This window comes from Apis mellifera, linkage group LG3 (genome assembly GCF_003254395.2).
Source record: "Apis mellifera strain DH4 linkage group LG3, Amel_HAv3.1, whole genome shotgun sequence".
Lineage (NCBI taxonomy): Eukaryota > Metazoa > Arthropoda > Insecta > Hymenoptera > Apidae > Apis > Apis mellifera.
Genome location: NC_037640.1, coordinates 1,858,288 through 1,873,266, shown reverse-complemented (window position 1 = coordinate 1,873,266; position 14,979 = coordinate 1,858,288). Strand labels below are relative to the sequence as shown.

General features: G+C 24.1%; 2 protein-coding genes across 4 annotated transcripts in view; one reads left to right on the top strand and one right to left on the bottom strand.

Annotated features, from left to right (window-relative positions):
* Window positions 1-2,453, top strand: part of LOC409703 — a 32,892-nt gene extending 30,439 nt beyond the window's left edge. The window contains exon 15 of one of the 3 annotated variants that reach the window (XM_026439471.1): window positions 837-2,453. In XM_026439471.1, the coding sequence (XP_026295256.1) occupies window positions 837-1,091 (255 nt within the window). In that variant the 3' untranslated portion in view covers window positions 1,092-2,453. Of the gene's footprint in view, window positions 1-802 lie in introns of all 3 variants that reach the window. The other 2 variants (XM_393201.7, XM_026439472.1) reach the window with 2 other exon arrangements.
* Window positions 2,454-2,505: 52 nt separating this feature from the next.
* Window positions 2,506-3,480, bottom strand: LOC724164 (39S ribosomal protein L30, mitochondrial). Its single transcript, XM_001119919.3, has 3 exons — window positions 3,122-3,480; window positions 2,920-3,052; window positions 2,506-2,844 (listed from the first exon to the last, which is right to left on the bottom strand). Exons 1-3 carry the CDS (start codon window positions 3,229-3,231, stop codon window positions 2,554-2,556), a joined length of 534 nt encoding a protein of 177 aa, XP_001119919.1. The 5' UTR covers window positions 3,232-3,480; the 3' UTR covers window positions 2,506-2,553.
* Between the last annotated feature and the right edge of the window lie 11,499 nt (window positions 3,481-14,979).

Genomic DNA, 14,979 nt, shown 5'->3' with positions numbered 1-14,979 from the left:
TTTATTCTATTGTTTCTAATTTATTAATTATAATATTTAATATTTTGTTATAAAGATATATATTTTTATTTTAAAAATATTGTAAAAATGTTTTCATAATTTACAAAAATGGCAATTTTATATAGTACAATCTATAATAAAATTAAAAGATAATCAATTTATCTTTATTTTTATTCATAAGTCACCAGATATCTGTTTATTAATCTATTAATAATTAATAGCATAAATTGTTTAATATTGTAATCATAAATATCTAAATATTTTTTAAATATACATGTGACTTTTTAATGATTTTCTTTTCTATCTAATTATAAATCTTATAAAATTTGAAAAAATAAAAATATTTAAGATTATGATAAATTATATTTTTCTTCAAATTAAAAAAATTTTTTTATAATTTATATACTGAATTAAAATTGTAATATATATATAATATATTATCTATTTTTTTATATCTTGATAACAATATCTAGATTATTCTATTTATATCTAGATTATTAAAACAATATTTTTTTAATATAAATTAATTAGATTAATTAGTTCCAATATCATATTATAATTCTAATATTCATTTATTTATATCTCCAAAAGTATTGTCAAATGATTGTCAATTGTGGACAAGTTCGTTTTACATTTTCTTTAAATCTTGCTTCGAAATTTTTACATCTAACGTTTTATTCGTATATATATATAAAAGAAAAAGAAATAAAATATAGAAAATAATATAATTTGCATAACAGATAATCTAGTTGATAAGCTTCGCACGCATCTGCATGATAATGCTTGCCCTTTGTTTGCAAAGAATCACTAGCCCGAACTGTGCCTGACTTCCCTAGCCGCCGCCAGTTGGTGCAGGCAACGTGGTTACTTTTGGCGAAGATAACTACGGCCTTAACCTATCTGTGGACGATGACGCCGATCAAGAATCCGAAAACGAAGACTGCAATCTGTCCGAGCTGAACATGGATCAGTTGCTCGGCAGTGGAAGTCTCAGCTCGTTGAGATGTTTCCTAGGCAGACAGAGATTGGAACCTCTTCCAGAGGAAGAGGATACGTCTGGAAGTGCGAAGGATCAAGTCGGATGGTGGTGACAGCGGTTTCAATCGGCGACGTCCAAAAACGTCGGCTCGAGTTCCGATGGGAACGAAAGGGATCGAATCTTCGCCAGATTGAGCCAGGAGGATGAAGAATTTCGCAGAAAGATAGTCAATCTTCACAGAAAATTGTCGGACGTTGAGGATACTTGCACGAACGAGACATCGGATAGTTTGAAAATCTCGAAGGAAGCAGAACGTTTGAAAGAGCTCGAATCGGTCGCGCGAAGAGCAGAAGAGACTAGGGAAAATAGAGATGCTGAACAAGCGAACAAGAGAGAAGGTTATTTATCGACAGAACTCGGAGACACAAGGAGTCGTCGGTACAGAAGAAACGATACACAACACGAGCGAAGAAAACGTATGGAATTCTTTCGTAGAAAATCGAACAAACTTGAGGAGGATTCGGATGATCAGAACGACAATAGTCCCTCAAGAACGACGGAAAAAAATTTTTTAAATAGATTGAGAATAAAACGACGCAGTATGAAACTGCTTAGCTTTCTGAGCGGAAAAGCTGCGGACAGATCGCAAGAAGAACGTGCAGCGAGGTTACTGAGGATGTATATGCCCGAGAAAGGATCCAAAGCACAAAACACTATTTCTATTCATCATACATCCAGAGATAGACGATTTTGGAAGCTTCGAAGTCGAAGACGAACAAATTCTTCTTAAATGCGAGAGAGAGGTTAGATTCTTGGAGTACAGTCAAAACAGAAAGAAGAAACAATAGAAAAACAGGGCCGGTTTCTTTGTTATTAGAATTTCCAGTATTCGAGTTATCAAAGTTTTTTGAATTCTATTTAAGCACGTACAAGTTCAGACTTGTTTTCATAGGATCTAGCATAACGATAAAAAAAAAGTTAGGTTTACAATTTCGAGTTTAGACTATTTCTTCGTCTTGTAAACGATTTTAAAAGTGCGAAAATACTTTCGTCGGAAATGGTTAGTCGAATAAAAAATTCCAGAATGCAATTGTTGCGTTCTGTATTGTAGCGTGCTTGTCAGATTTTTAATCGAAAGGTTTTTTTTCCGAGAAATTTAAAACGGTCTAGTGGAATGTTTTTGAGATACGATATTTCGTTTACAGCGTAAGACTGCTCGTCAATCTAGTCTCACTCATTACAATTTAGATGAGGTTTGTTTCATTTTTGGAACACTATATTTCAGTAGGTCCGCACGACTGACGCAAAGCGGCACTCATCTTCCACCATAGATCTTATTCGAACATACGAAACAGAGAGAAATTGTAAAAAAAAAAAGAAAAAAAAATTGAAATTTTAACATTACTGTTGGTAGGTTGTAACATGGCCAACTGGCTGTAATCAATATACAAAATAAAGTATATTATTTGTTCAATGACTATTTAATTATTTCCTATTGATATGATTACATTAATAAATGCAAATAATATCTTATGTATATATATATTTATAATATATTTCTAATATTTTTTACATTACATAAGACTTCCATTTAACCACAAAAGTCTAAGCTTCTCTTTAATAGTAGCGGATTTTAATAATTTTATAGAATTTTGATAATCCATTGTAGCTTGATAACGTTCAGGATTAATTTTTCCACCAAAATGAATTGTTCCATTATCATGTATATAATATTCTCTAAAGTCATCGATAGTATTTGGTAGGTTCTTTGGTAATTTTACTGGGACAACTTTTATTAAATGTTTTACTGACCAAAGCAAATTACACATTTCAGGTGTATTCTTTACAAATACTGGATATCTTTTCTGCAAAAAATAATTTTTATATAGAACATAATAATAATAATAAGTAAAAATTTTAAAAATTAATTTAATATTGACTGTTTCGTCTTCATCGAATCCTAACACTTTGAGTGTTTTTTTTTCCCAATAAGGATTGCCTTTAAAAGGTTTTACTCTATGAACCATTAAAATTTTTGATGGTGTAATTGGAGGATCTACATGATCCTTTTTACTGAAATAAAAATTCCTTTATAATAAAAAATTTATAAATACAAATTAAAAAAGAATCTTTTTTTGTTACCATGGAAGATATTTTACTAAACCATATTTAACAACATCTTTATTCCATGATTTTGGAAAAGCTCGATGACCACGTACAAATGTTAGTAAAACATTTAAACGACTTGTCATTTTTTTTATAAATTTAATAATTTAATATATATAAATATTAGGTTATGTTAAATAAAGCAACACGGCTTGATCACAATAATCGCACAACGACAATTATTATTATTAATATAATATAAAATTATAATTATTAATTAGAATTTGTTATTAAAATTGAAATATTTGCGCAATAACAAATATTTAGTATTAAAATTCACCAATGTATTTTTATTCACAATATTTTATCCCACTATTTACTTTAATGAGATACCAACGACATCTATTGGCTAGAATTGAAACGAGATATATCTATCGATAAAGTAAAATATAAAAAGTAATAAGAATTAATAAAATAATAGGAGATTGAAGTAATTTTTTTTATTTATTTACATTTAAAGAAATCAATAAAATGTAAAATTTATTTGTTTCTCAAATAACTAATTTTAATTATAATGCATCTAATAAAAATTTCTTTTAATAATTGCAAATAAGAGATACATCTTAAAATAATATTTCATTTTTTATTTTTATATATTTTATTTTTTTAATTAATTTATTCTTTTTTGTATATCATCAAACAAAAGATTTCAATCTTCATGTAGAAAAATTTAATTTTTCACATTCTACACATTAATTAATTTTAACAAAAAAAAAAAAAAAATAAAATTTAAAAGCAACATTTCAATTTTTATGGATCATATAGTATGAAAAATTTGTCTAGGTATTTTCGCAAACATGACCGTGCGGTATTTGAAAATTGTTCGCAAACTCGAGATATCTAAGAGCATACAACTCGTAGGAATGCATTGTATTTCAACGTAATTTTCGAACGCGGAGAGGTTGTGGGTCGCAGAGCGACAGTCAGGTCAGGAACGGAAGGAATATTTGAATGCACGATGTAAACGAGCTTAGCAGTTATATGAGACGAAAGCGCTACAATCAACTGTGTGGCTTCAACTCTTTCATTTCGGAACATTTTTGTACCTCATATTGCAAACATGGAAAAATTGGATGCAAAGATTGTCAACTGTTATATTCTCTGCTTTCTAACATTTTTGCTTAAAATTGAATCCATAAAGTTGACGAATAAAAAAGGGATTTAAAAAATTTTTCTATATAAATAAAATATCAAAGCAAGATTTGTCGTACATTTTGACAGCAGAAAAATTGAATATTCGATATATACATATGTAATATATGTATCTATATCAATTCTTCATAGAATATTGAGTTTTCTATGTGGAGATCTTCAATAGATATTTTTTACTCTTGTAGAAATAATATTCGCGTTTCAGATGAAATAGCAATGCAAAAAAAAATATCAAAAAAAGTGCAGTTATCATATCTCTCCTTTGATTAAAATACAATCATTAATATAATACAATTTTTTAAAAATTAAAAAAGAAACATAAATAAGAAACGTAATTATATTATTATTTTTAAGATAAAATTTAAATCATTTATCTATATAAATTATTATATTTTAGTAAATATTTACTATTTAACATTTATTTATTTTCGTTATAAAAAATATTAAGAAATATTAATAAAATAGAGATTATTGTATTATATTAAAAAAATTATGAATAATATGCTAAAGATATTAAATATATTATAAAAGAAGAATTAAAAATAAATAAGTATTTATTATTGAAAGTTTATAATTTGTAATAAATGTATATAAATATATATTTTTTTTATTTTCTAATAATTTATCCAGAAAAAAATTATGAAGACAAAAAATAAATAATTCTTTATGAATCTTAATATGAAGAAAAATATAGGAAAAAAATAAAAAAATATCTATTCAAAAACTAAACTCTATTCAAAACTCTAAATCATTACTAAAATATCGCGTCATTGAGTGATTTATTCATCTGTGACATTCATACAAATATTTTCTTTATCTTTTTCTATATATATAATATTCAATATATTTAAACCACTCTGTACAATTCTTTATTTTCCTTCAAAGTAATAAATCAATTGGAATAAGAACAATCAAAGAACAGTGTATAAGAAATATTTTTCTGTATTTATTTTTTATCACTTGAATTCCAAACGATTATATATGTATATACTGGATATCTTTTATTTAAATATAATTCTTGTAAAAGTTTGTTATAAGTAGATGGATTAATATTTTGTAGTATTAATAATTTTTCTATATATATAAAGATCATATAAATCTATAAAGATCATGAAGATAAATTTTGCTTTTTTAAATAGAATTATATAATTTGTAATATATCAATTGATGTAATTCTTTATTTCCCTCAAAAAAAATAATAAGCTACTTATCAAAATTATTAATTTAAGAGATATTCTAAATTTAAAATAAAACTTTTCATATGAGAAAGATTTTACTCTCATTCATGCTCTCCTTGTTTTCACATTATTTTATAAACTTCAAAGATTTTTCTATAAGAAATAACAAGTTTAAATCGATTAAAGAAAGATTAAATCTAACCTTCATATAATCTTTATATATACATCAATTTATAAAAAAGTATCAATACTACATAATATATTTCACTCAAAGATATTTTCCTATAGATAAAACAAGCATCCTGCATAGAAATAAAATTTGATTTTCTCTCTCATAAATAAACAATCTAATATCCAATTCCAATTTCTCCTTCACTTATTTGCCTTGTTTAATTTCAAGATACGAGGAAATCTATTTCAAACCAGAGGAGGGAAGAGAAAGAAAAATTAACTCTGATTATTCGTTCCCCTGTTTCCAATCAACTGGGACGCAAGCCTGAAACCTATTTATCCGTTTATCATGGTGGCAACGTGACACATGCCCTTTGATAATCCCTATTCCACAGGTGAAGTGTTGGAAACATTCGCGGGCATAGGCGGAATTATTCAACGAAACGTTACACATTGCATGCTCGTGAAACGTAGTTGCGGTTAAAATGTCGATTAGATTGTGATTTATGGGTGAAGGTGATGCGCGTTGTTGTAGATTTGCGGATGGCGACACTGTTCAATTGCGCAATGTCGGCCTGGAAATTTCGGTTGGCGGACGTATCGATATCGAGGAAACCTTCACCAACTGTATTTCACGTCTTGTCAGATGGAGTAATTTCAACGGTCCGCTTAATTCGTATCACGGGATCGTTCTCAAATAGCGGGCATCGTTGAAAGTTTGCGGGTAGAGGGAACGTGGTCGATGGACCGAGATAGTAAAATTCCTTTTATTGGATAATATTTATGATCGAAATCTTTCGAATTAAACTTCTTTATAAACGGAAATAAATAAATTTTTCGTTTATATCTCAATTCGTATTTTCTCGTCTCTTGAAGTTTAATTAAGTCTTAAGATTTCCAAAGAAGCGATTTTAGATTGTTTTATTTATTTTTTTACAGTTTAATATATTTTTAAGGATATTCGGAATATTCAAAATTATATTATGAATGATAATGATCGATTTCGTTAAATATTTTTAATTTGATGTAAAAAAGGAATGTTATCTGAAAAAAACGAAAAATCAATTTGCGAGGAAATCGAATGAAATCCCTTGCTTGGGATTTCAAAATTAAACCGAAACTGTTAATATTCGATCGTTTTAAATATTCATATTGCTATCTATTTAAGTAAATATTTATAACGTGGATAAGTACTTGAAGTTTTATTTATTAGATGATAAAATTAAAACAAGTATTACTTTTATTTAGATCTTTATTCTTATATGAGAATACCAGTAATTGAGTATTTTTTTAGTAATAAATTGTGTTCAACTTAAAATTTATTGCTATTTTTATACGAGAATAAAGATATTTAAATTAAAATACATTATTCTTCCTTAATTTTATCATTTTACCAATAAATTTTATAGTTGCAGGCAACTATAAAAATAAAATATAAATATTATTAATATTTTTACATATAAGAATGAAGACATCTAAATAAAAATAAATAAGTTTGTTTTGTAATTTTATTTATTTTATACAAAAAGTAAAAACGTCATATTTGAATAACAACTAGAATAAAATGTATTTATTAGATATTTTCTGTTCTGAAATTGGATGTCTAAAAATATTTAAATTTTAGGATATGCACTTTACATGCTTTGAATGTGATATTTCGATTGAATTTTATGTATATGAGTGCTTATGTATAAATTTCATTTATAGTGTTATGTTATAAAAGAAAAAAAATTGTAGTGGATTAGATAAAATATAATATTGAAAAGTTTATATTCAATTTAACAATAATATTAAAAGTAATAGATTAAGACAATTAGAATTTCAAACAAAAATTAAACACAATAGTAAATAGTAAATTAAATTTATTAATTAAAAAAAAATATTAAATTGAATATAAATTAGATAACAATAATTTTATAACATTTACTATAATTAAAAATTGTTTAATTTGTAATTGATTCATTTATGCACAAATTCAGTCCTTTTAGATTAATTGTCCGAAAAACCATTTATTAGAACAAATTTATCTTTCAATTAAGTAGTTTCGACATTATGTTATACTTTAATATTCAACGAACCGGTTAATAGTTTTAATCCAAATTTTATATAGAGATATTTCATAACTTTCCAAACATGTGAGAAATAAATTTAATCCGGTTATCTCGTGATTATTTGATAAAAGAAAATTTGAAATAGGTTGAGAAAAAATATTAAAAATTAAGACATGATCCAAATCTATTTGAAAATACTATTTTATTTAATTACGAAAACATGTATAATAAAATATATGTATAATAAAATATATAATAAAATAAAATCTATATATATTTTTTTACATTACATATTCTCTTCAAAAAAATAGTAGTATTTATAAAATTTTACAATATCATTAGAAAAAATACTTATTTCTCTTTACCCTTACTTATTTCAAAAATTTATCTTTTCCATCCCTATTACTTTGGAAAATTTTTTCTACCTATCTCATAGATCCGATTGCAGCTACTGGATCTAGATTAAAAACACCTTTATTGTATTTTTTTCAATCGTTTGTCGATTATTTGTTATAAGGAATTACAACAATTACTTTTCTCATTCCACGTAATGGGCAAGATGGAAGTTGAATTTTCATTGTACAAGGGGCGAGTGTAATTCAATCGAAGCTAATGGACCATGAGCGCAGCAGCATCGGTAATCTTGTTTTGATGTCTATTGTGGCCTAGATCGTGCAGCTATACATTTACGCGAGCATTAACTACCATGGTGCATCAATGCAACCTATTGCACCCTCTTTTGTAATTTATAAAATTAATTGACCACAAACCAAATTCCTATCTAACAATTAATCACACGAGATTAACACGTGAGTTTCTTTTTAAAGAACTTAGGAAATGAATTCCATTGAAAGTAAGAAATGAATAAATGGTTATAGATACATAAATGGAACGTTTCTTTGCAATTTTTCATAAGTAAATTTGTTATTTAATCGTTATAATATAAGGTGAAGTAATTGATATGATTACTTCAATTATTTTTAATTATTATTAATGAATCTATTGATAATATTTTTGTTTTGTCATGAATGATAGGATTTTGATATTGATGATATTACAGATATTAAAATGAATCATGCTACATTAATAATACAATAATGCTTAAATATAAATATAATAAAAAGAGTAATTCTTTTCTGAAGAGTTACAACCATATAGAAAATTACAACAATGGTTTAACAATGGTCCAACTAATCCATATACTGTGATTTAGTTAAACCACAGAATATGGGATAAATAAATTTCATAGATACACAATCTACAATGAGTGTATGCTATAGTATGCTATAGTTTATGATTATTCACACTCATAAATCACAATTTAATCACCATTAATGTATTTAAAAACTTTTTATTTACTATTTATTAAATCATAGATTCAATACTAATATTATCTTTAAGATTATTTAAAGTTTTTTATTATTATTCAAAATCTGTCAGAAAATTTTAAATAATAATTTATCTTAAAATTTCTGATAATTATTTAAATTTAGAATTTAAATTGATTATTAAAAAATTTTTTATTTATTGTTTAAAAATAGTGTTCTTAATTAAGAAACGACTGAAAAGTTTCTCTTTTTGATTGATAAAAAATCAAAATAAAATATCAATCAATCAAACAAAATAAAATAAACATATGCAAGTACATCATACGATGTCAATTTCCTAAAAATTCACATAAACTTTTTGTAAAAATCGGAAAGCAAGTTTCGAACGTACTTCTAGAGTCTAAATTCAGGTCGATGGGAGGCATCAACGTGGCGAGGCGTGATATCGAAGTTGCTACGTTAGGATATTAAAGTTCTTGTCGCGAGGCAAAGGGTTACGAAAGTTTTGCGATTCAATTTCACGCGGACCGCATTGACTCGAAAATCTGTGTTGGAAGATTTTACCAATTTGCGAGATTTGTGTGAAAATTTTTGCCAATTTGAAAAAATTTGGTTAATATACGCATGTATATGTATTCAATGGAACCTTTCTATTCTTTATCTAAATTTAAATGATGGAAAAGATGTATTTAAATTTGTATTGTGTTTTTATTTTGAAGATAAAAATTATTTGTAAATCCAAATTTTGATCGATTGGCAACAAGATTGTTTAAGAATATTGAGAAGCATGGTAATAAAAGAAAATTGGAAAGAACTGTTGAGTATTATGACATATTTATGATAATTTTATGATATAATATAAATAGATATAAAAGAGAAACCATTTTTTAAAAAATTGATTGATGTTTAGTTAGATTGATGTTTGTTAATTTGTTAAAATTGTTAAATTAAAACTTGATTTTATATATGTTATTTATTCAAAAATAATAATCAAACTAATTTTCTTATCTAATGCAACTATTCTATTTTTAAAAATCAAATAAACTAATTTTATAAGTTTTATAAAATAATTAGTTAATAAATTTTATCATAAATTATTAGAAATATTTTAAATTGATATATTATGTAAAATTTATTAATTCTTTAAATTATTTTATGAGGTTAAATATGTTTCTTTGTTTTGTTATTATGTTAAAATAAAATGTCAAAAATTTTCAAAAAAGTATAATAAATATAAGTTTTATTCGATTTCTAAAAGTATTTAACTCATGACTTGACAGTATTTCAATATAACGTTATATAAAGATAATTAAATGCTACTAGAAAGTACTGTCAAGCAATAAAGAATAAAAATTATGTCTACTTTTACTTTTCATAAATAAAAAATTAAGCAAAAAACTTTTACATCTAAATTCAAATAGAAATGATAAAATATTTAGTTGTTATATGAAAGCGACATAATTGAATGAATGTTTAGTGCAATACATTAAACTAAACTGTGCTAACAATCTTAATATTTAATAACTATTTAAAAAGTTAAGTTCATCTTTTTCATAGAAATCGAATTTCTTCGGGAATTATCCTATGAAAGAGTGAACACGAAGATTTTACGATGTAACTATTACAACTTCATATAAATTAAAATAGCTATTATTTTAAAGAAAATTAATTCATAAAAAACGATTTAATTAACATCTTTCGTAATTGGACAACTTTGCTATTTATTTAATTAAATAATCAAAATTGCTGTAAACTATGGAATGAAATGATTGCCATCTTTTAATGCATGTATTATAATAATGCAATACAAAGTTTATATTATATTTTTATTTTTATATAAATTTAAAAATTATAATAATTAATTTGCAATTATATATAATACTTAATAAAGTATTTAGTACTTTCAAAAATGTAAATTTTAAAAAAGCTTCCCTAATTTAGATTTTGAGTTGTGCCACTATCAATGCCAAAATAGAAATATATACAGGGTATCTCAAAAACCAAGTAGCAAGATTTAATTAAAAATTCCTTAAATGATTCCAAATAATTTTTTCTTTGCAAAAATTTTTGTTTCCATTTGAAATTTTTATAAATTGATAACGTGAATCATTAACACGTTTTATTATTCAATTTTTACTTTTTATTCCGTATTTTTAATATCATTTGATTATACGCGTAATCAATGTGTGGAAAATAAACATTAAATTAACTAATAATCGATTGTTGAAAATCGGTTAATGAAATTGATGGATAAAAAGTTCTTAGGTTTTAAGACCTAAGGCTGTTTCTTCTCATTCACCGGAAATAAAGATCCCGAGCTTATTGAACCTAGCTTTCCTTGGCTTTGTGAATTTCATCCCCTTTGCTGCCTCTAAAAAGGTGGCCAACTCCTTGCTTCAAAGGCTTTTATTTACGCCTTGATTATCCTCCAATAGTTGAACCAGTAATAGCTCATAATGCACGACAGATTTAAATAGGCAATATTATTCATAAGTGCTATTTATAAATTATCATATATACTTTCAACAAGATTGTGAATTTAATTACGATAGATGATAGTGAATTTAATTACGTTTATTGACTTCCGTTTGTATGAATGAAATTTAGCGATGTCTGATTAATTGAACTCTGGCTGAGTTCCTATTATCTAAACAATTGTTGATCGTTAGTCCAATTATGTGAATGTATTTATATATAATTGTATAAGTATAATATAATTGAAATATATATATATATATATATATATATATATATATATATAAATAAATATCATAAAACTTTATGGCGATGCGTATAATCATTATGAACTTTTTCAAGAAATGTGAAATATAAAGAATTTGCATATATCCGGTTTTCCTTTTGTATGTTCAATATGATATCAATGCATACATATTAATGTATATCAATACGCACATACATTTCGTTGCATTTCTTTATTTAATTACTTTTTTAAATTATTTTATTCACTATTTTTATTAATTATTTTTTGTATTTATTAAATCAATATTCACTATACACATATATTCACAATATCCACTTCGATTTTTGATATATGCATTAAATATATTAATTCGTAAATTATAAATGTATATTTTTCAAATGTAATAATTTATTTAAAGATTATAATATTTGTTATATTTTATTTCATAAAATTTGAATTAACGAGAATTGAAATGAATAATATTGAATTGAGAATTACAAATAACAATCATAAAAATTTAATTGTATAAAAATTCACAATGTACTTATAATAATAGGTTAGTTTTTGCTGTCTTCTTAATTTTTAATATGTCATATCATTTTTTGATAAAATTATAGATTTTCAAGTAAAAATTTAATATTTTTATTAAAAATAATATATTATAGGAATAAAATATTTAATAAAAACAAGATTTAACATTGAATAAGTCATTAAAAGAATTCATATCTATATTTTTTATTCACGATTCGTTCGTGAAAGTTACACTTTGATATTCTTTCCGATCATACCTATTTAAATTTCTTTTGCGAGAGTTTTAACAAAGTCCGAGAAAATTTCAGATAGGTTCATCTTCTATGGAATAATAGGTAGCTTAACTGAAGTAGCTTAAACTTTGCCCTTACCTTCAAATGTCGGCTTCTTGTACTACCAGCTGAAAGAATACCGCGAATTTTAATCAAGGACTGTGTTAAGAGAACTTGAGTTAACTTTAACTTTTAACCATCTACTCGTAAAACTTAATTTCCTATATTTTGAATACATTACTTTTTTATGATCGACCGGTTTGCTGAACCGTATGATTGGTTCCGAATTAATTGGCTACTCTTGCACAATTGCAAACTAATATTATTAAAATTCTATACAGTCACAAATTACAAGTTAGAGGATAAAAAATTTTCTTGCACAACAATTAGAGATCCTTATTTCAGGATATGCAAATATACATATAATTTAAATACACGATTATTCATGTTTATTAAACTACTATGTGTAAATATTTCACTATATACATATATATTTAATACGTTACTTTTCAACTTCGATCTTTAATTACTAGAAAACAGTTAGTTCAAAAAGAAGTCACTTATTACCAGAAAATTCAAATGTATTAGTTTTTTTTTTATGTTAAAGCAAAAAATTAATCGAATAAATTTTTTTAATTTATAAATTTTATATATATATGTACATATAATATAATAATACTTTAATTTATTTTTTTATTTATAATTTTAAAAATTTTGATTCCTAGCATTATATCTAGATTACTAGATAATTTAGATTACTAACTTAGAATCACCAACCTAGGAATTTAAGCGACGTAATTATTAATTTTTTCGTCTATCAGACTAGAAAATAAAGTATATATTTTTTTAATCATTATAAAATCATATTTATTTTTCTAATTTGTTTTACTTTACATGGAAGAAGAGAAAAAGTTACAAATAATTTGTATATTATAACAGGAAGTTAAATTCAAAAAAGTCTAGAAAGTATTGTTCTAGAGATTTTAAGCACAGTGCTAATTGTGAAATTGAAACAGACAGTTATCCGGAGTATATTGTGTAAAAATATTATTAAATTGATTCGATTGTTTCAATTCGTGAACGAATTCAATACTATTTTCGAAACTAATTTTCTTCTTATAAAGAAAAAGTAAATCAAATTATTTGAGGCTATTCCTTTTATAATTTAATTTGATATCAATTCATTTCGCTTGATAATTACTTTTGCATTATTTCTTTTTCTTTTATTTTTTTTTTTTTTCGCTCAACTATCCTCTTATCTCGCAATCGAAGCTTGTATTGGAAAGTAAATGAATCGGATTGATTTGAGAAGAGATTGTCGAGGCAACAATTGACTACTTTGAACTATTTGTAAGTAACTTTAACTTTATTTTTAAAAAACAACTGAATTCTTCTATCCGTCTTTAAGAAAACGTATAATTTTATTAGATTTAATAGAAAAATTCATTAATATATTTAAATTCATATATAGTAGATATTTTTAAAAGTTTTTAATAAGAAAAAAAATATAAAATTTTGTATAAAATTTTATAAAATAATATTTTAAATAAAATTTTCAATATTTGGAAAGTTAACGACAATAATAATATATATATTGAATGCATTTTTTTTATATTTCTTGAAGTATCGATATAATTTTATTAATTTTCAATTATTTTTCACGAAAATTATTTATAATATTACGTAGTTGATAAGATTATCTTTATAAATATATAAAGATAGTATATAAAATCATTTTTTAAATTTATATATATATAAGAAAACAACATAATAAAAAAACATATGTACAAAAAAAGCAAATTTTTTTATTTTAAAATAAAGTGATTGTGATAATTTTTTAAAATTTTCATTTTTACGTAACCAATTAATAATTATAACAATAGTAATTTTTTTTTTATAAAAAAATTTTATTTTTATATTTTTTCTTCATAGAAATTATTTTAAAATAAAATTATAAAAATAAAATTAATAGAAAACATAAATTCAATTGAATTATTATTAGTTTAAATAAAAATAGGTTATGTTTCCATATACATATATGTTACAAGTTATGAGAAATTATATAAATAATTCTTATTTTGGATTTCAAGATTTTCGAATTACAAAAATAGTAAAAGTTTTTAGAATCATGAACATAAAATTTTTTAAGTTTTGAAGGATTTTAGGATATTGAATATCATATTTCCAAAATATTATTCTAGTAATTGATATTATATATTCTATCAATTGATATTATAAATTTGTACTTAGAAAAAACAAAATTGTTAATTAATATGCATATGTAATGCAATATTGTATAAATTAAAAAAGTAGATATTTATAGTAGACCATGATAATTATTTAAAAATAAATATTAGATTTTATTTAATTTAAATTTACTATATATATTACAACTTTCTTAAACATTCTGTCTATTTCTTATTCATTTTTTAAGCTTTTTTCAAAAGATA

Bases quoted from the DNA above. Each gene is read 5' to 3' on its own strand.
- LOC724164 (XM_001119919.3), bottom strand. From the start codon at position 3,231: ATGACAAGTCGTTTAAATGTTTTACTAACATTTGTACGTGGTCATCGA. The intron at 3,053-3,121 runs GTAACAAAAAAA...TTTTTATTTCAG, and splicing joins TTAGTAAAATATCTTCCATG to TAAAAAGGATCATGTAGATC. The intron at 2,845-2,919 runs GTCAATATTAAA...TATTTTTTGCAG, and splicing joins GATTCGATGAAGACGAAACA to AAAAGATATCCAGTATTTGT.